The following is a 21346-nucleotide window of genomic DNA, read 5'->3' on the forward strand; positions in this document are numbered from 1 at the left end:
CTGCGGTGAAACTGCATCTAATAATTACTTTTAGTTCCTTTGGTTACTTCCATCAGCACTAATTGAACCTGAAACATGTTTAAAAATCAAAATCAAAACCTAAGCAGTTATTTGTGGCATGTAAACACAAATCTTTGCCATTAAAACTAGTGTTTACATGGAATCAAAGAGATTTATCAATCAAATCAGTCACTGTAAAATGTAATGGGCTGTCCTTCACTTTGAAATTATTCATCCATCCATCCCCAAACTACCCTTTCTGACATCTCCTGGCCAGGATTAATTGCTGTTTCACTTACATGTTTGCTGAATATTCTCACTCTTCTTCGTGTACCAATAAGGAGGTTAAAAGTTGTTCCCAGAGCTTCTGTCTGGGAAATGCTACCTTATGATTGATGCCCAATGCTGCTTCTCTCTTACTGTTTTTATCCCAGGCACTTTAGAAGATTATTCCACTTTAGCCATAGAGATAAATATTTCCCTAGAATGGGGAAAATGTGTATTTGGAATGTGGACATTATTAATCCTTTGTTAATGAATGGCTTTACCTAAAATTGATACTTTACTTAACTGACACACACACACACTGAGAGAGAGAGAGAGGGAGGGAGGGAGGGAGATAAAGCAAAATTCCATTCACACATCATCACAAATCTCCAGAACCATAAAGCCTACAAATTTCAAATTTGCCACTTAATGTTCTTGGCTTCTATGTGCTCACTAATAAGGATTTTTCAAAATGACCATTAGAGCATTAGTATTTCCTATATTGTTGTTGTTTTGTTGTTGTTGTTGCTGTTATTATTAACATGTTCTGATGCTAAGGAGTTCTACTCCCCCTCCTCAACTGAAAAGAAATCTGTTCCCAAATGCAAAACACAAGCAGAGAAGAAGAGTTTCCATTTCTGTTTTACTTTCACAGCAGGAAGCAGTTTTACTACAGAACAGTTGAGCTAAGCTATGGCCAGGCTCCTTCCTGCCTCCTCCTTGCTCACACAACAAATACTGTTTGAGTTGCCAAACACCCTCAACTCTCTCACACACTGACAGGACGCTAGCCAGATGAATACCGATGGATGCTAGTAGACAGGCAGATTTTTTCTCCTTATTTTTCTCCTCAGTTTAGACGAATCTGTTCCTTATACTACAGGGCGGGGCATAACCTTTTCCTAGGGGGTCACAGCAAGATCGACAGCAGTTTACAACTTCCGCGACACCTCATTTTAAAGCCCATAAAAAACTGAATTGAATGAGCTATTAAATGTTAAATTTGCTTTAAGAATGGCTGGAAAATTCGATTCGGAAGAACAAAGGATCATTGACAGAATAAAATGCATTGCCTTTCGAGAGGCTCGCGATGCTGGAGCCAGATCTCAATTCGCCAGATCTCAATCCGGCAGAGAACATTGGGGCCATAATTAAGGATGAAGTGGAAGCTCTGATGATTCAGGAGCAAGGTCAAAATCGATATTCGGTTGAAACTTTGAGAATGAATTTGGAAACTGTGTTGAAAAATCTGGAAAATCGAACGGAACTGTTTGAAGATTTGTTGTGTTCTTATCCACCTCGTTTGAATGCTGTTCGAAGGGCTAATGGTGGTCATACTGACTATTAAATCGTGTCAATAAACTCAGTTTTTGATGGGCTTTCGAATGGTGTATGAATTATTTGTGTTGTTATTACAAGTGTTGCTGTGACCCCCTAGGAAAAGGTTATGCCCCGCCCTGTATAACATCAGTTAAAGGGAAAAGACAAAAAACACAGAAAAAGATTTACAGATCTGATTAGGAAAACACAAGTAAAGGAAGCTGCACACGTATCATCAAACTCATCCCCAAGTCAGTAGACAGGCTGTAAAAAAGTATACATCTTATAACCCCTATATTAATCAGTCACAAATGAGATCAATGCCTTGGACTAATAAGTATTTGTCTGGTTTTAAATATGAACCTCATATTGATTACTCCAGGGACAAGGTTGTTGATCTTGGACCCTGGTTACCCTGTGCCTGGTGCCATACTCTAAAGTGGCAGGATGAGAGTCCCGGGATGTGCTGGTAAAGTCCACCTCCCTCCCCTTCAGCCCTACCCTGAATGCTTACACAGCCTTCCCCCCCCCACCAGCATCCAATAGCAAAGCATTTTCTTTCTGCTCTCTGGAAGTACAATGAATGCTTCCAAATGACATCTTTTGGAGCCAGAGTGGTGAAGGAGGAAAATTTTATGCCAACATTCAAAGTGCAGGGGCAGGTCTATCAAAGGACAGGGAGTATCATGGCCGGCCTCAGCAGCAGCCTTCATTTCTTCAGATATACTTTGTTGTTGATGATGATAATGACAGGGACATCTATTGTGGAATCTACCCAGGCGTTAATCCACAACTGGTTAGCCAACTTCCGAAGTTGCTGTGTGAACACAACAAGTATATTCTGGAACTTAAGGCTGCTGTTGATTCTGTTCCTAAGGGCCACAAGTACTCCCAAGTGGTGATTAACACCAATAGGAAGCCTTCTGGAGAGCTCTGAGATTGTTTCAATGCTCCCATAACTACAGAAGTGGCTGATATCATTGTCAGTCAGGATTTGAGAAGAGAGATATTGTTCTCCACAGCAGAGCTAACAGGTTGTTACGAATCAGTGAGAAGCACTGTGCCTATGACACTCCAGTACCCTGTCATGTCCTGCTGTGGAAAAGATGGCTATTATATCAATATACCACAGTGTGAACCAAACACCAAAGTTCTTCTCAAGAAAACTATGTCTGCTGTTGTCTTTTACAGTTGCGTGATGGCAAAGTATACTACCTACTGCTTTTCCAGTTCCATAACAAAGCAAGGGTATCCAATTGATATGTGTGTGTATGTGTGTGTGCGCACCAGTGGTGGGTTCTGGATCCCAGTGCAACGGGGCCCGGCGTCCACCACATAAATGTGTGCAGCATGCGTGCGTACTTACCTCTTGCGACACCTCCACGAACGTCCACAATGCTCCAGCTTCTTGGCGGAGCATCGCGCAGGTGCCATGTGTTCCGTGCGCATGCATGGAAGCGAAAAAGAGCTCAAATACAGGTGAGCTCAGGCGAGCAGGTGGGTCCTCTGGAACACTGTGCCTTAATGGTACCCGGTGCTCCAGGCAGGCACTGGTATGTCCGTACTGGGGCGTACCGCCTGCAACCCACCACTGGTGCACATGCGCATGCACACACACCCGCACACACACTATCAGGGGTCAGGGATAAAAAGAGAAATGGATTAAGTTAACATTTTGAAAAAGAAGTACTATAGATAATTAAGAGGTATCTTTGTTGATAAGGAAATGTTCTGATATTTTCTTATAAGTTATATTTAGTTAGGTTACCTGAAAATCTGTTTTGTAAAGAAGATACCCACCATGTCAAAAGAAATCATCATCATCCTTTCTTTTTTAGCTAAGAACTGAATTTAAAAAAATATTCTGGCATACTTTACTTTTTAGATATGCACTGTTCTATTGAAACAATAGTAGAACTTGGTTGGAAAACAAATCTTTGAATTAGTAAGCAATTTGTGGGCTTCTATTTACAGCATGAAATTGTATACTTTTATTAATTTAATTTACAAGTTGCTACATTTAAAGTGATTTAAGGCATGAACAGCTGCAGCTAGTATTATAAAGGCAACAAACTACAATAATAGCCAGTAAAAGAAATATAGAATTTAATGATAATTCCTAGGACTGGGGACTCTACATTACTCAAGTCTCAAGAGCCTTCCGCATTTTTTAAGAGCTTGCAGAAGACCGAGAGAGAGGAGCATCCCTTGCCATTGGGGTTCAGGCTGTTTCAAGAGAGAGAATGCTGTCAAGTTCCATGCAGCTGGCAAGATCAAGGAAATAAGAATGACATGCCTTTCAGCAAGGCATCTGTAATGCTAATCTAGGGTAAACACAAAATCTTCAAGCGCTAATTGGAGGACTCCACACAGCATGATACCTTCATAGAGAATGGCCCTTGTCACATCTATCAGTAAGTTAGGACCTTCAGCTGTCCTTCGTATTGTCCTTGGATTGGGCAGGCATAATCTATACAGAATAGGTTGTTTTGAAGATTCCCAGCTCTGAACTTCATAGGCAGTAAAGGCACCTTAAATTGTATTCAGACGTTTTTTAGCAGTGTACATGGTGTAACCATAATAGTGTTATTATATAGGACTAATGAGAAATGTGACCTAATTAGCTGAGTGTGCTAAAGTAGAAACGGACAGTGTCAAAAAAAGGAAAAAAGCCACTACCTCCCCCCAAAAAGAAAAACCAAGCGTACAGAAAACACAACCACCTGAATGTAATAAGGTCTCTGGGATACTTCCGTCAAGCATTTTTTCCTCTGTATGCTTATTAAGGAATTTCATGGCAAATAATTGCAACAATGCATGTCATAGCAGGGGTAGTATCTGAAAGTAGCAGAAAGGTGTAAAATTAACTTGTGTGTCCTCATAATCAACACTCATAAGATAAGGATAATACAAATGTGTTGGTAATACAGGTACTAGAGAAATACATGTTTGTTTGTTTTTTAATTTCTGTGTGTCCAGAGTCATAGGCCATTGTCTCTCCCAGTGGAAATTTTCCTGTATTGGCCTTCGGGGGACAGCTTAAAGGAGCAAAAGACATGAGCCAGAGTAAAGGCCCTCCAGTGGTCTAAATATGCTGTAGTTAGAGACAGAATACCTCTTGGATTTATGGGCAATAAAGGACTTAGATAGGTCAAATTGGCACTCTCTGTCTACTGCTTATTGAATATTTTGGTCTGTTCCCATGCTGAGTAGAAGACCTTGACAGAAGCCCAAGGGTGAGATTTTAGTTCTTGCAGCCTTTTTTCACATGGACTAAAAATCATGTGGTTATTGGGGCAACACCAAGCAGAAAACAGATGGTAGTGAAGACAGTGATTTATATTATTTATAGAGCAATTTATTTGGCAAAATTGAAAATCACTGTATCACTTCAATGGGTGTTTGCATTTACATTTGGCCCAAGAAATCCAAAGAATGCATTTTTGTAGTTTATATTAGCCACAGTTACTGTTCATTCGGGAGGGAGGCAGAGTGATATGTCTCTCTGTGTGTTTGTGTGTGTGTCCGCAAACCAAGCAATAAAAATAGAAATTATGTGGGCTTTCCTTTTGTGAAAATCACTTCTTCAGTTATACTCATTTATCATGTATTTTGTTCCTGATTTCATTATATCAGATCCCAGAATATTTTCTGTTTGTAAAATGAAAGTACAAGAAGTGTAACTTTTTTTTTATCAGTGGAAACAACTGTTTTGAAAGCAGCAGATTTCACTTGATTTTTAATTATGTCAGATGCATTGTTAATGTTAATGTACTTTAGTATTTTCTTTCTTTATCAGTCTTTCTAGAACTCAATAGCAGAAGTTGATTTCTCTCTGTGTTTGTTATTCACTTGATTTAAGCCCTCCGGTTAGTACTACTTTTTACATTTCACTGCCATACCATACATTTGATTTTGTTCTTCCTCTTTTTATTTTAATCCACTCTATATATTTTTTCTGCTTTTTTATTAGTTAATACAACAGCTATTACTCTACTCCTTGGTTTGGGATACTGTTGAATTATTTTCTCATTATCTCTAATAGCTTTTTAAACTTTTCAGTCAATTTAAGTAAAATTTTACTTTAAATGCAAAATACTTCTAATCTAGATATCTCTGAAACCAATTGGAGTGTTGTTAAATCCATTTAGTTTAATTGGTGTTCATAATTACAATGGAGAACAAATATTTCTTTCTATAAAATCCTGTTCTTTTAGTGAATCACCAGGTTTATTGTGCTGATATTGCATTGTTATGTCCTTTTGTTAGATATTTTACGCCTTTACTTAACTATACACAATTTTATATTCCTAACAATAAGCACAATATTTCCTTGCAGTGAATTGCAAAATTGATAATTATTGATAATTATCCCTTTCTCATTTGAGGAAAAATATTCCATGAAATTGTGGCTATGCAATTGGAAGTACTTACTGACTTAAACTATTTCATAGTCTTTCAGAATTTGCTTTTGTGCTGTCAGTCCAAAAAAGTAATTGGAAACATGCATTGTATGATCAGAATTCATTTTTTAAAAGCATATATTCTCAATGTTGGATATATAATTCTGGATCATAAGGAACTGTGGGAGTTGATTTAATCTTGGACAGTAGATGTGTAAAATACAATGATGAAATATAATGATAGCTAGGTTCTCAGTTTGATATGGCAGGCTGTCAGGTTGTAATTAGACAATGAAAGAATTACATACTATTTAATAAAACTTTCTCTAAATTTTTTTACAGTTTTAAATGATAAATTATGCCCATATCAATATCAAGAGTAGATATTAGCAACTTATCACTGAATAAGGAATTGGGCCTTGGGCTTATTATCTGTTTCTGGAATACAGCTTATCTTTTAGACTGCCCATTATATTATCAGGTGAGAAAAAATCTGGAAAAAAAGATGGACAATCTCTCAGCAAAAATAAAGCAACGGTATGATTCCTTTGATCTGATTCTTATGTCTCACAGATATTATCTTCATTTGCCCTTGGTGCACCAGTAATACGTACAGTAGCAGAAATGATATAAAGTATGCAGCCTATGTTGAATTAATATTAATATTTTCTATTTAATAGGTCTAGTTTTACTTTGTTCATTGTTAATAGTCTCTTACGCATTGTATAAAGGAACTTGAAGGAAAGAGAGTTCAAAATTGGCAAGATTGCGGATGGTTTGTTGCAATGTAAGCCTTGTCCCCTTTGAACATGCAGATACCACTGAAATGATACAATTACATCTATGGTTAGATTAAGAAATCTTTATATTTGTAAATAGTTTGTTGAACAAAATATATAGAAATCAATATTTACCCATCATATTTCCCTATGAGTTTTTAACTTACTTTCAAAGATACTTTTAATTAGCTTCACTTCTGAACAGAGTGGCATAAATTATCTTGTTATGAAATGATTTTTTGTTAACTGTGTTGTAATTTACTATAATAATTTGATTTAAAACTACCTAGACCCCTTCCAGTCAGGCTTCAGACCCGGCTACAGCACAGAAACCGCTTTGGTCGCATTGATTGATGATCTCTGGAGAGCCAGAGATGAAGGACATTCCTCCATCCTGGTCCTCCTTGACCTCTCAGCGGCTTTCGATACCATCGACCATGGTATCCTTCTGCGACGACTGCGGGAGGTGGGAGTGGGAGGCACCGTGCTACGGTGGTTCTCCTCCTAACTCTCGGACAGGTCGCAGTCGGTGTTAGTGGGGGGGCAGAGATCGTCCCCTAGGCCCCTAAATTATGGGGTGCCTCAGGGTTCGGTCTTATCCCCCCTACTATTCAACATCTACATGAAACCGCTGGGAGAGATCATCCGCAGGCACGGGATTAGATACCATCAATATGCGGACGATACTCAATTGTATCTGTCCGCCCCGTGCCAACTCAATGAAGCGGTAGATGTGATGAGCCGGGGTCTTGAGGCCGTTATGGACTGGATGAGGGTTAACAAGCTTGTGCTCAACCCAGAAAAGACCGAGTGGCTGTTGTGTTTTCCTCCCAAAGATTTGACTAATATTCCATCACTCAGGCTGGGGGGTCAAATTTTACACCCCTCAGAGAGGGTTCGCAACTTGGGAGTCCTCCTGGATCCACAGCTGTCATTTGACCACCACCTAACGGCTGTGACCAGGGGGGCATTCGCCCAGGTTCGCCTGGTGCGCCAGTTGCGACCCTACCTGAATCGGGAGGCTCTCACAACAGTCACTCGGGCCCTTGTGATCTCTAGGCTGGAATACTGCAATGTGCTCTACATGGGGCTGCCCTTGAAGAGCATCCGGCGACTTCAGCTAGTGCAGAACGCAGCCGCGCGAGTGATTGCGGGTGCACCTCGATTCACCCGCATAACACCTATCCTCCGCGAGCTGCGCTGGCTGCCTGTCGATCTCCGGATGCGCTTCAAGGTGCTATTAATCACCCATAAAGCCCTACATGGCAGTGGATCTGGATACTTGAGAGACCGCCTTCTGCCAATTACATCCCTGCGACCAATAAGATCCCATAGACTAGGCCTCCTCCGTATCCCATCGGCCAGCCAGTGTCGGCTGGCAACCACAAGGAGGAGGGCCTTCTCAGCAGTAGCCCCGGCCCTTTGGAACGAACTCCCCGTGGAGATTCCTACCCTCTCCACCGTCCAAGCCTTCCGCATAGCCTTGAAGAACTGGCTCGCCCGTCAGGCCTGGGGATAAGGATAGTTACCCCTCCCGAATGATGAATGTATGTTGCCTACCATTTTATTATATGTTTCTTTCTTGATGTTTGTATTCCCCCCTTCCCAGTTTTATGTGAGCCGCCCTGAGTCCCCTCAGGGAAAAGGGCGGCCTACAAATTCTAATAAAACTCTAAAACTCTAAAACTCTAAAAAAACTCTAATAATATTTATTATTAATAAATTACCAAATAGTTATTGTTTTAAAGTAAGATTAAAACATAAGTATGATTCAGTCGGTTATGTGAATACAGACTTTTGAGTACGTAATTGAAGTAGATTGTGGGAAACATGATGCACCTAGTATTTATTGCATGCTCTCTAGAGCAGGTATGTGAAACTTGCGTGTCACGGCAGTGTCATGTGATGTATTGAGATTCCCCCCCCCCTTTGTTAAACCAGGTGTGGCCATGGCCCCCTGGTGGTTTTAGGAGCTATCCTCCGGTGGGTGGGGGAGGCTGTTTTCACCCTCCCCAGGCTCCTATAAAGCCTCTGGGCAAAAAATAACCTCAAAAAAAGTCTGAAGTCAGCTGATCAGCTGTCAGGGCAATGCCTCGTGTGCCCTGACAAATGGCGCCACATGCTACCTGTGGCATGCATGCCATAGGTTCGCCATCCCGATACTAGGTGCATCATGCTTCCTGCAATAGGACAATTAGTCAATAAAACAGCGAGAGAAAGTTCTTCTTTATAGAAGAGCCACATCAAATAATAGGTTTTCCACTTTTCATTAAAAGTAGAATGGTTTCCTCTTTTACATACAAAACCTTTTCTGCTTTTCTGTTCCTTTCTTTCAAATACTTTGATTCCCAATAAACTTTGTTTCTGAAACTTCTCAGTTAAATCATGTGTAAAACACACCTACTTTTTTTGTATGTTTGTGTGTTCAAATGCATACACAATTTTATAACTTTCTATATTTATTATATGTTGTTATCTTTTTACAACCCATTAAATTGTAGGTCTGAAGGTCTGTATTATTTTTATGAGTGTATTGACTTTAGATTATAAAGAAATGTATTATAACAAGTGTTATGGTAAATATCCCTACATGATGCATTGATACATTTATAATAGAAGCAAGCTTTACATTTTCTCTATAGTGAGGAATAGGTTAAGAATATTATTTTAAATAACACTGGCTTCACAATATTTACACAGAATGATTTTCAGGAACACTGCTGAGCCAGAGATCATTAGTATTGGATGGTGTTTGGTTTTAAGTTGTGTTCATCTAGCTTTAACAAAGCTGGCTGTGCATACAGATCATTCTTCCTGTAGTCATCAAACCAATCTGGATTTTAGTTGCTTCTGTTGTTAAATCCTTTGTAAACTAATGAGCACATCTGTATGGGCTTATCTACCCTGCCAGGTTACCCTGTTGTCAGTAGGGACCATTAGTCATTTTAGAATAGCAGGAATAGACAATTCATTCACTTCTTCACTCACCACAAAAACTCTGCAGGTGTGCTTTTCTGCTCTGCTTTCAAAATGCTGTTTCTTGCTTCTGTAATCTCTTTCTGATTTTATTTATTTAATATGCAGCCCATTTCACTATTCAAAGTGACTGCAGTTTCTACTTTTTTCTCTTACCTCAGGTGACTGGAAAAATAATAAAACAAGCCACAATAGCATAGGTTAATCCTCTTCAGACAAACGTTTAACCTGGACTAAAGGCTGCCACGTTTTAAGCCACTACTTGATTTACTAATCTGTGCAAATAAGGATTTTTTAAAAAAAGTAGTGTTAAGTTTTGAGCCAGCAACAGGCAAGAGTAAGATTCACAAACAGGAAGGAAAGTGATTTGAAAATTGGAAGCAGTAAAAAAGCAGGGAGTATCCAGTGGAAAGATATGGTAACCTTTAGTTCAGGTTAAACGTTTGTCTGAAGCAGGTTTTCCTAAGATATTGTGTTGTGAAGCCAGAATGAACACAAGATAGGAACAGTTTAAGAGTACAGCATGGATATAAACAGATTCCTGCCTTTCTTGGTATAGATTGATTTGTTACTTTAATGAGAGACACACACAACTAAAGCTTTGGAAGATAAATTTGCTGACCTCATTCACTTAATATGTAATTCACTGAATACAAATAGCGTATTATACAAATAGTGTAGATAATAGTGTTAGATTGGTTCAGTTTGCCCTCAGCAATTTACTAAGCAATTTTAGTTGCTAGAAGCTGTTTCCAATTCTTTCAGTTACAATAAATTCTGCAGCTGACATGAGGCCTACAAATGAAGTGAATTTCTTTTCACCTAGATTAGAATTGGGTCACTTCTTTAGGAAACACCTCATTGAAACAAGGATAGCCATTCTTCATAGGCCTTATGAACAGCAATGATCAATGATTTTCAGAACAATTGCTATAGATACTTCTCAGAAAAAAACAAAACAAAAATTGAATTGTTGCACAGGGATTTTGAAAAATGTTCAGGGAAATTTAAGCTGTGGGTTTCAGTTGCATACATTTTTTTTAAAATGTCACTTTTGCTATTAGCAAAATGTCATTTGTGTTATTATATTGAAGATTAAAATAACTGGAACAACAAATTAGCACTACTTCTATTCAACAAATTGTCCTTTAAAATGGTGAGGTACTGAAATGGCAATTATTGTTGTTAAGTGACTTGGGTAGATATCTGTTGTTGCTTTTTTTTAGTACTAAAAATAAAATTACACTTTGGAAAATAACTTTTTCCCTCCAAGCCATTATTTTCATTATGCTTTGTTGTAAAGATCATTTACTTTAAAGTGTCCTTTGGGTAGTCCATTGAACATCTGTAGGCTAAATAAACAGGGATAGAATCAAGATCACGTGAAGTGTTAATACCACTTTATAATGCCTTGGTAAGGCCACACTTGGAATACTGCATTCAGTTTTGGTCGCCATGATGTAGAAAAGATGTGGAGACTCTAGAAAGAGTGCAGAGAAGAGCAACAAAGATGATTAGGGGACTGGAGACTAAAACATGAAGAACGGTTGCAGGAACTGGGCGGTCCTTCTGAGGCACCCTAAAAAGTTGGCTTTTCCAGCAAGCAAGCCTGGCCTGAACAAAACAAAATAAATTATTGATCACTGTTAATTTTAATTTGATTTTTTTTTAAAAAAAATGTCATTGTCAATTTTAATTGGGTTTGGGATATTCTATTTTTTTTTTTAACTTTTGTATTATGTGTTTCTTTTAATGTTGTATGCCGCCCTGAGTCCTTGGGAGAAGGGCGACATATAAATCTAATAAACCTAAACCTAAAGAGAAAGAAGAACTAGGGGAGACATGATAGCAGTGTTCCAATATTTCAGGGGTTGCCACAAAGAAGAGGGAGTCAAACTATTATCCAGGGCACCTGAGTGTAGAACAAGAAGCAATGGGTGGAAACTAATCAAGGAGAGAAGCAACTTAGAATTGAGGAGAAATTTCCTGACAGTTAGAACAATTAATCAGTGGAACAGCTTGCTCCAGAAGTTTTGAATGCCCCAACACTGGAAGTCTTTAAGAAGATATTGGATAGCCATTTGTCTGAAACGGTATAGGGCAATGATAGCGAACCTTTTTTGGCTCGTCTGCCATAAGTGGGGGGGGCACAGGGGGGGGTCATGTGCGGGCGTGCCATACCCATAATGCAGTGCACGACCCCCCCAGTGCACATGCACGCACTACAGGCGCTCCCCCCATTTTTTCCATGCTTTTTTCGCCCTCCGGAGCAGTCAAAACAACTGGCAAGCAAACCAGAAGTGACTTCCGGTTTGGTCGGATGATCGTTTTGAGCACTCCAAAGGCTTCAGGGATCTTCAGGAGGTTTCCCTGAAGCCTCTGGAGCAGTCAAAACGACCCTCCGAACTTCCGGTTTGCCCTTAGGGCCAGTTTTTTGCGCTCTGGAGGCTTATGAAGCCTCCGGAGGGGCAGGGCGGGCTCTTTTCACCTTCCCCAGGCTCCTATAAAGCCTCTGGAGCCTCGGAAGGGCAAAAATGGCTTTAAAAAAGGTTGAACTCAGCTGGCCAGCGTGCACATGCGCGCTGGCCAGCTGTCAAGGCAGCCCCTCGCATGCCCTGACAAATGGCTCCGCGTGTCACCTGTGGCATGCGTGCCATAGATTCGCCATCACTGCTATATGGTTTCCTGCCTAGGCAGGCAGTTGAACTAGAAGATCTTCAAGGTCCCTTCCAACTCAGCTATTGTATTTTATTGTACCTATGAAGCTATGTTTTATAAAAATTATAAGCAAAAACACAGATTCTAAGTTCTTTTGCAACTCTATGAACAAATCTTAAGGAGAAATATGTCATATTCTTCACCTGTTTGTAATTAACTTGAAGGCAGAATAGGGTGTATAATGTACATCTGGGAATGTAGCACTGGTTTAATCACTATTTGAGAATGTCCAGTAAAGTAGCCATCTAGACTTTATTGCAAGAAGAGACACTGGATAGAAAATGAACTACCTCAACACCTTTTGTTCTAATTTTGTCCCCAACTTTCTAGTTCACATTTGGGTTCCAAATTTTATATCATTTACATTTTGCCCTATTTCCATTTTTCTTTTCATTATAAAGAATGCTTATACATAATAGCATAATTATTTAGACTTATATACCACCCACATTACTTTACAGCACTATCCTGCATTACTTGTATATATTGCCCCCAACAATCCTGGTCCTCGTTTTACCGACCTTGGAAAGATGGAAGGCTGATCCCCATCAGGATTGAACTCCAGGCTGCGGGTGCAATTTGCCTGCAATACTGCACTTAACTACTGCATCACTAAGTTTCCTCTCTAAGTATTTAGAAAGATAATTTCCAAATATTAAGGGTTTCATTTAAAAAAAAAAGAATTATTGAATAGATCTCTGCTGTGAAATTTTTGACTAAATAGTTTTGAGACTTAAATGCAGGATCATGTAATATGCATCCATCCAGATTTCTGATCCTATCAGCCAAGCCTTCCTAACCAATATTTGAAAAGACATAGATTCACCTCTGTTTTAGTTGAATAATGGTAGATGTTGAGTCTGTTCTTCATGATTGCACTCTTCACAAGGAATAGTGCAGAGTTGCTAAAATTAAGGGAAATGAACTGAAATACACTTTAGTATTAAACTTAGAAATACATTTGTTTGTTACACTGTATACGCTTGTGCTCCTATAGGATGTGATGAAATGACTCTAAAATGATCATAATGTATTTTCATTTTTAAAATAACGCATAAGAACAAATTTTGTACTACCCTTTAATAAAGGAATTTTTGGATTTCCAAAGAGTTGAGGATAACATATAATTTTAAGACATTATAGGAAATGTTTTAGTATCACATAAAAGAAAAGAAGTAACTGATTTCTCTTGTTTAGGTGTAACCTGACAGATAGATAATTAAATTAGAAGTAGAGAGACTTCTCTTTTGATATGAAGGCTACTGGGAGACTGGGAAACAGTCATTTTCTTTCAGCCCAACCCATCTTACAGGGTTGATGTTATAGGGGAAAACATTCTGAGTATTACATGTACCAGTATGAGATATATAAAATAAAGGTGGATTATAAATTAAATAAATAATATTTCTATCAATTAAAGTATGTTCTTCAGGTAAGCCTTGATTAACAATCACTTTTCAGCAAGCATTTGAAGTTGCAATAATGCTGAATGAGTGATATGATCTAGCATCACTCCTGTAGTCACGTGATAATAATCCGGCCACTTGAATAGCAGTTGGTTTAGACTAGAAGGCTAAAGAAGAAATATGCAGAAGGTTCTTTCAGTTTTTATATTAAAGTTAATTGCAAGCCACAGATAGTGAGAGTCATTTCATATATTGGTAAGACAGGCACCAGCCATTTTCCAGCCAGTTAGTTGTGCAGACTGAACCCTCTCCAAGCAGACAGATCTCTTCTCCATGCATTGAAAGTGTGTGCAACAAGAGGGAGGGGAGAAAATCACATTTATAAGTGTTTGAACTGTTTTAAATTAAATATTACCTTGAATATTGTTACTTTGACATTCCTTCCTAATCAATATTATGTATTATATATTATTATATATAATATTACAATATTATTAATATAATACAATATTATTATATTAAGCAACACTTGTTGCTTTGTATTATATATCTAATTTGATGCAAAAGACACATTCAGCTTCCTTATTTTGAATATGTGAATGACGGCATAAATACAAATGGTGAATTAAAGTTTATTGACAGCTGTTGGGTTAATCTTGGACTACGTTTAGAGAATGCCAGCTTTGGTTCCCTTAGAAACTAATGAAAAATTACCAGTATAACTGATGCATGCAACTCTTTCCTCTTTCTTGGAATATTTATTAGTTACGTATTATTTTTTATTATTTTTCCTGTATTTTAATCCCATTCCATTTTTTTCTAGCTACATTTTTTAAACATATACTTATTGTATTTAAATGATTGCATATCAATCATTTTTAAATTCTGCCAGGTTTAAATTTAAATTGAATTGTAATTGACAATTATAAACAGCTCTAGCATGCCTTTTGCTAAAGTCTTTTAAAGTGTCCTTTCTCTGGGAGTCATAGTAAATTCCCTACGAGTTTTATCTCTTACAATTCTTTCTACTTCAGCAACAGAAGAAATCCTTCATTCTTCATTCATTCAAATGAATCCTGACATTCTTTCTGATGTTTTAAGTCATTGGCAAGCAGTTACAATTGTAATTTTCCTTGCTGACTGACAATAATACAACTTTCAGATACTCTGTGAGAAGAAAAGTTCCCCCAAATTTTGGTGCTTTTGTTTTCCTTCTGCTAGAAAGAAAAAGGAAGGTAAAGAAAACTCTTCATCATGAACTGAATAACATCAATTAGATACTTGGGTTGGTACAGTTATTGTGAACAAGACAAGGTTGTAATGTTCATATTGAAAACACTGATTATGAGTAGTAGAAGCTGGTTTGCATTCCAAATGAAGCAACTTTGCTAATAATAATCTTTATTAGAGAATTTGATTCTTGTAATGAATACTTTTTATGAAAATTAATTTGAAAGTTAATGGAAATGCATCAATGAGGACCAAATGCAGCTCTTTTTGTAGCTGACTCCATATAAAAACTTCTCTCTCTCTCTCATTTTCTTTTTGGAAACATAGGTATTGAACATTTAAAGACAAAAATAAGAAGTACTGTATCTGTGCGGGAAGGGCAAGGGGTTGTTCTTCTCTGTGGAGCACCAGTTCATCCTGGAGGTAAGGAAACAGGAATCTATTCCATTATTGACCAAAATGATTGATAGCGGTCTTTCCTTAGAAAATGTTATGAATCTCTGAAAGTCGCATTTGAATCTATATTCATGATTACATTATTTAAATTGTTGTATTGTGCTATTTTGCTTATTTTTAAAAACTTAAATATAATTTTTAATAAACTGGCATGCTTATGAAAGGAAAGAAAGTATGGAAGAAAGGGAATGGTTTCAATGAAAGAGAATATTTGTAGATCAGGGTTGAAATAAGGGGTACTTGGTGGTCTATGATCTTGGTTATTTTCTTGCAGACATTTCATTACCCAAACTAGGTAATATCATCACTGCTAGTCCTGATGACTAGCCACCAACAATGATATTACTTTGTTTGGGTAATGAAATGTCTGTAAGAAAACGACCAAGTTCTGAAAGCGCCAAGGACCCCTCAGGGAATGGTTTGAATAAAGATTGACTATTCTGATAAATAACAATCAAAGCTATTTCGTGGAAGAAGTCCACATAATAAATCAAAGTAACATGTCCAATATTCCCAAGGTTCAGTGTAGCAGGAAACTCAAATCATAAAAACACAGATCTAGCTAAATCCTACTGTCATTTCTTCTGCATTTAAAATTATTTGTTTTAAACTTGTCTCTAGATTCAGAACTATCAGAATTATGTATTTGTGTTATATAGATAACAGATTTATTTTACAAACCGATTTCATACTCCTCAGAATTGAAACCTATTTTTTTTCTAGCTTCCAAAAGCTGCATTCACATTATTGAATTGGAAGTGCTTTCAACACCTGCAGATATTGGCAGTAAAGATTCCATCTGTTCCTTTAAAAAAAAATATTGTTAAGTCTTTAAATTCATCTATAGATGAAAAGGAAAAAATGGCAAAGTGTTTGCTATTCAAAATTAGAGTATAGTGATATGTTAATCAGAATGCAATTTTTAATTCAGGCCTTCTTAGAAGCAAATCCATTGAATTTAGTGCTAATCTTGGATCTTCATAACCATGATATCCTTTTGTCTCTGATAGAAATCAAAGATAAATACAAAGGAATCAAAAGATGTGTGAATGAGTATGTGTATGTGTGCTCTTGTACATAGTCTACTAGCGTGGATAAAAAATATTATATAAATATAGTAAATAAGGTTTAATGGTAAAACCTCTAAGTTTAGAGTTTTAAAAATGTGCTTTTTAATATCTTAGTTAGGAACACTTAACATATGAAGTAACAACAACAACAATAATACAATGTAATAATTTGTTGTGGTATTGCCATATGAATTTGAAAAGAAGGAAGTATAAATCGCTAATGTGTAAATATCAGGAAATAGTAGAATAAAAGACAAAATTTGGAGAATTTTCAAGATCTGAAAATCATGATTTTTCAACATCTGAAAATTGAAATTGAAATATTATAGCATAAACTGACCGAGTGGTCACATGGGTTATTGGCACACTAGGTGCTGAACCAAAAATTCTTGAACAATACTTGAAAATCTGTGCGTTGATAAAATTTTCATCTGTCAATTAATGTAGTATATGTACTTGGATCCGCATATACACTACACCAATGCATTCCAATACCTTAGGTTCTGGGGAAAATTCAATGTATGTAAAGGCCAACATCAACAAAACAACTGACAGCTGTGATTTCACAAGCAAAAATACTACCAATAATAATAGATGCCTTGTGTACAATCACAAAACCTCTGGTGCATCACTTGAATTGACAAAAAAATAGCATCAGTCAATTACAAAACAAGTTACAATGCCATCAAACAACAGCTTCTGCTATAACATATTCTTTGGAAAAACTCAATAGGTAGATAAAATCCAGTCTAGATCTCTGGCTAACTCTGACAAACCATAATATGATACCTTTAGCACCACCTAACAACATCTGCATATCCAGATTTTGGGGAAGAACTCAATATGTAGATAAAAATGCCAAATCCATTCTAAATATCTGGCTGACTGTGTGATCAATAAAGGAATCTCAGTAACTATTCATCTACATTGGAGGCCATAATATTTATTCTTTGTCACAAGAAACACAACCAAAGCCAAACATTGTGAATTATTTATCACAGAATCAGGATCAAAATGTGTCTCTTGGTGCCAGAGTCTCTAAAGTATAAATGTATGTGGGGGAAAATTCTTATATAGTTTCTGTTGTTGATGCAGAAGTCAGTTTCTATAAAGTTGAACATATTCTAAATAATCTTGTAAAATTGAACACAATCTAAAAATTATTTGAATTAGTAATTTAATATATGAGAAAAGCTTATATATCATATACCCACAATTACTTAGATTGTCTACATAGTTATGGACCCAAGCCAGTTTTACCTTCATTGCACATTTCCTCGCTTATATTAAATTCATTTTGACCTAATCAATTTCATACCAATGTAGTTTATATTCTCCATGTTATGATAGCTCATGGTGACTTCTTGATTAGGTACATCACTAACACACTGATTTCAGCAGACCTCATTCTGTGTTTTGCTTTATACTGTGCAACATATTAGGCAAATGTTGATAATAATTAAAAGAGCAAATTAAAACCTCATTTTCATTTGGAACTTTCCATTTCATTTAAAAATGTTTCAGGTTATTTTGTTGGCAGTTTTCTTGATTATATGCAGCCTCCTATGCCTTACATACAGCTTTTGTATCAGATTAAAAAAAGTTCCCTCTCATGAGGAGTTAATGGACATTTAAATGAAGGACTAAATATTTCTTTAGTTTATGTATACATGTTTCTTTATCTAGGTTTGTATGTGTGTGCTTGTGTCTCTATATATTTTATCTATCAATAAGTTTATTGGATGAAGCTCTCAGTTTTGTAACCAAGCTGGCTGAATTAAAATTCAAGGGGAAAAGGAATAGAATTGGAGAAATAAACTCACAATAGGCTTCTAGATAAACAGCTGCTGTTCTCACAGTTGGAGAACAACAGTAACTCTGACTAGACATAGAAATGGGGGAGAAAGGGGTACATACATACATACATACATACATACATACATACATGACAAGTCTCAATTCAGAATATCAGACTTAAAAGGTAAATTTTCCACAATCTTTATAACAAAAACAAACTGATATTTTAATGAGGTGGCACTGTATGCAATTTGGGAATCCTTCTGGATAATCATCTCTTACATAATCAGCAAGCAAGTCTTTTGAACAAAAGCATCCTGTATGCTATTTGCTTCTGTCTCTGGATTGGATGGTCCTTCTCAATAATCAATAAGAAGCACATATTATTTGCATGCAAAGCACTACTTTAAATTCCTACTACATTATCACTTTAAAGTGGAACAGGTAGTGAGTACTCAGAGTGAAAAATCTATTATTTCACAATTACTTCATAAATAAGGAAAATAATTTGAGACTTTTTTAAAAAAAGATGGGAGAAAATAAAAATGTGAGATTCATCCATAACTAGTAGCAGATGTCAAAATGTCTTTCAAAATCTTAATAGCTCAAACTATCCTGAATATACAATTTCTACCTGTGAAATATAGTAAAATAGAAACCTGTATGTACCTATAAAGTATTACTGTGATATGATACACTAATTTGTTTAAAACAAAGAAAACAAAATGTTGCTATGAAAAGCAAAAACAGAATGAACAATTTTGCTTCCAAATATAATATGTAAAGAATGTCTTTTAGTCTTCGGTGAGGCAGTTTTTCAGAACTATTCTTCATAAGGCTTTGTAGAATACACAATTCTCATTCTCCACCCCCCAAAAAAAAAGAAAATCCAGAGCAACATTGTCAAAAAATCAAAAATGTCTGCACTATCTTCACTGTAGTGGAAATTATTTCCTTAGAAGACATCTTCTAGAATACACACTGTAAAATATAAAGCAAACAAAAACAACAAGGCTCAACTGTGAAATCTGACAGGGAGGTTTATAAGTGCTAGCTTAACTGTGGACAACAGTTGCTAAAATACATGAGGGATTGGCAGGTTTTTACAGGTTATACCTACAGAGATTCTTTAACTGTCTATTTCTGGTTGCATTGCCAATTTTACATGATATCCTATGAGAAAAATTAAAGAATGTTTGAAGTTAAATCCATGAACTAGAGCCCTGAGGAATCCAATGATACATACAAAATAACCTATGAAATATTTCTCAAGATCAACAAGAGATATTTTTTTCCAATGCAATAGAATACATTTGCTCATAGTATGAAAAGGTTTTACTGAACTTACAAAACATGTTTGTTTTTATTAAAACCTTGAGATTCATGGACTGGAACTAGGAACAAAAGACATAAACTTACAATTGAATAGATCTATTATTAGTAGCAGAACAATGCTACATTCTTAGCTTTAGTCATTTCAATAGAAGAATATGTGTGGGAGGAATACTTTCACTGTAGTTGTGGTTGGAGGAAGGGAGGAAGATAAGGAATCACTGAAAACACAGATTTACAGATAAATTCTGATATATCTGTCATTGTTCCTATTCCTCAAACCACAGACAATTGGCATTTTCAAATTCAATTACAGCATTTGTTAAAGATATATTGTCCTTTAATAAAGATTGAAAATTATTTCTATCTTTTGTGAAGTCAAAAAATTATTAATCACCATAAATATGTATCTATTGCATAATAATTAAAATCCTTAACTAGTATATTTATTACATGAAAAATATTTGTACATATTATTTATTTATCAAATCAACTTATTCATCACCTCAGTCATTGAGTGACTTGTTAATTTATATAATAGGAATAAAAGATCAAGTTAAAAAGTATTTTCAATTAATGACTTTTCCCAACAAACATACCAGTTTGTTTTCTATACCTTTATTAAAGAATTTATTTGTTAAAGAATTTAACTGACAAATTATCACAACTAATGTCTTTTCATTATCAACAAGACACAGTTTCTAATTCTTTCAACCACTGTATTGAAAACAATTGTATTGTTAAAAATACCGTATATACTCGAGTATAGGCCGACCCGAATATAAGCCGAGGCACCTAATTTTACCACAAAAAACTGGAAAAGTTATTGACTCGAGTATAAGCCTAGGGTGGGAAATGCAGCAGCTACCGGTAAATTTCAAAAATAAAAATAGATACCAATAATGTTTTTGAATATTTATTTCAAAGAAAAACAGTAAACTAGCGGTGTATTCAATGAAATACTTCACTCACCTCATGATGCTGATGTCCCGCTGTGATGATGATGTCCCGTGCAGCCGCGGGAGCGATGTCCCGCCTCCTATGACACACGGTACAGTGATTCCTATTATTGGATCACTGTACCAGAGGAGGTGGGACATCGCTATGTGGCTGCTTGCCATAACAAGGAGGAGGTGGGACATCGTTGCAGAGCGGCAGGAGGGGGAGGAAGGGGAATCGTAAGACAGCCCTGCATTACATTAGAACGTGAGGAGGGGGGATGGTGCGGTGCGCGCTGCGCGGCAAACTGACACAGAGGGAGGGGAAACTCACAGGGGCACTGGGCCATTCACGAGTGTCACCCAGCGGCATGGCCCCGCCCCTTTTTCTCCTCCATTTCGGGCAAATTTTTCACTGACTCGAGTATAAGCCGAGGCGGCTTTTTTCAGCCCAAAAAGTGGGCTGAAAAACTAGGCTTATACTCGAGTATATACAGTATTCAAAACAATTACATGCAGAGTTCTTTGTGGGAGATTAAAACATCAATTTGTCATTTGAAATCTGCTATAGTTAATGTAATGGTACTGGAATAGAGTTTGAATGCCACTATTAGTCTGGAATAATTATTTCAGGAATAAGATAGAGAAGTAATC

At 36.8% G+C, this 21346-nt stretch overlaps 1 protein-coding gene across 1 annotated transcript in view; it reads left to right on the forward strand.

Annotated features, from left to right (window-relative positions):
* Positions 1-2170: 2170 nt before the first annotated feature.
* The window catches only part of LOC116524011 (contactin-3-like), a 109168-nt gene continuing 89992 nt past the window's right edge, over positions 2171-21346 (forward strand). The window contains 3 exon segments of the mRNA XM_032239109.1: positions 2171-2485; positions 8563-8638; positions 15427-15522. Of these exon segments, the coding sequence (XP_032095000.1) occupies positions 2171-2485; positions 8563-8638; positions 15427-15522 (487 nt within the window).

The sequence above is a fragment of the Thamnophis elegans genome, chromosome 2 (genome assembly GCF_009769535.1).
Source record: "Thamnophis elegans isolate rThaEle1 chromosome 2, rThaEle1.pri, whole genome shotgun sequence".
Taxonomy (NCBI): Eukaryota; Metazoa; Chordata; class Lepidosauria; order Squamata; family Colubridae; genus Thamnophis; species Thamnophis elegans.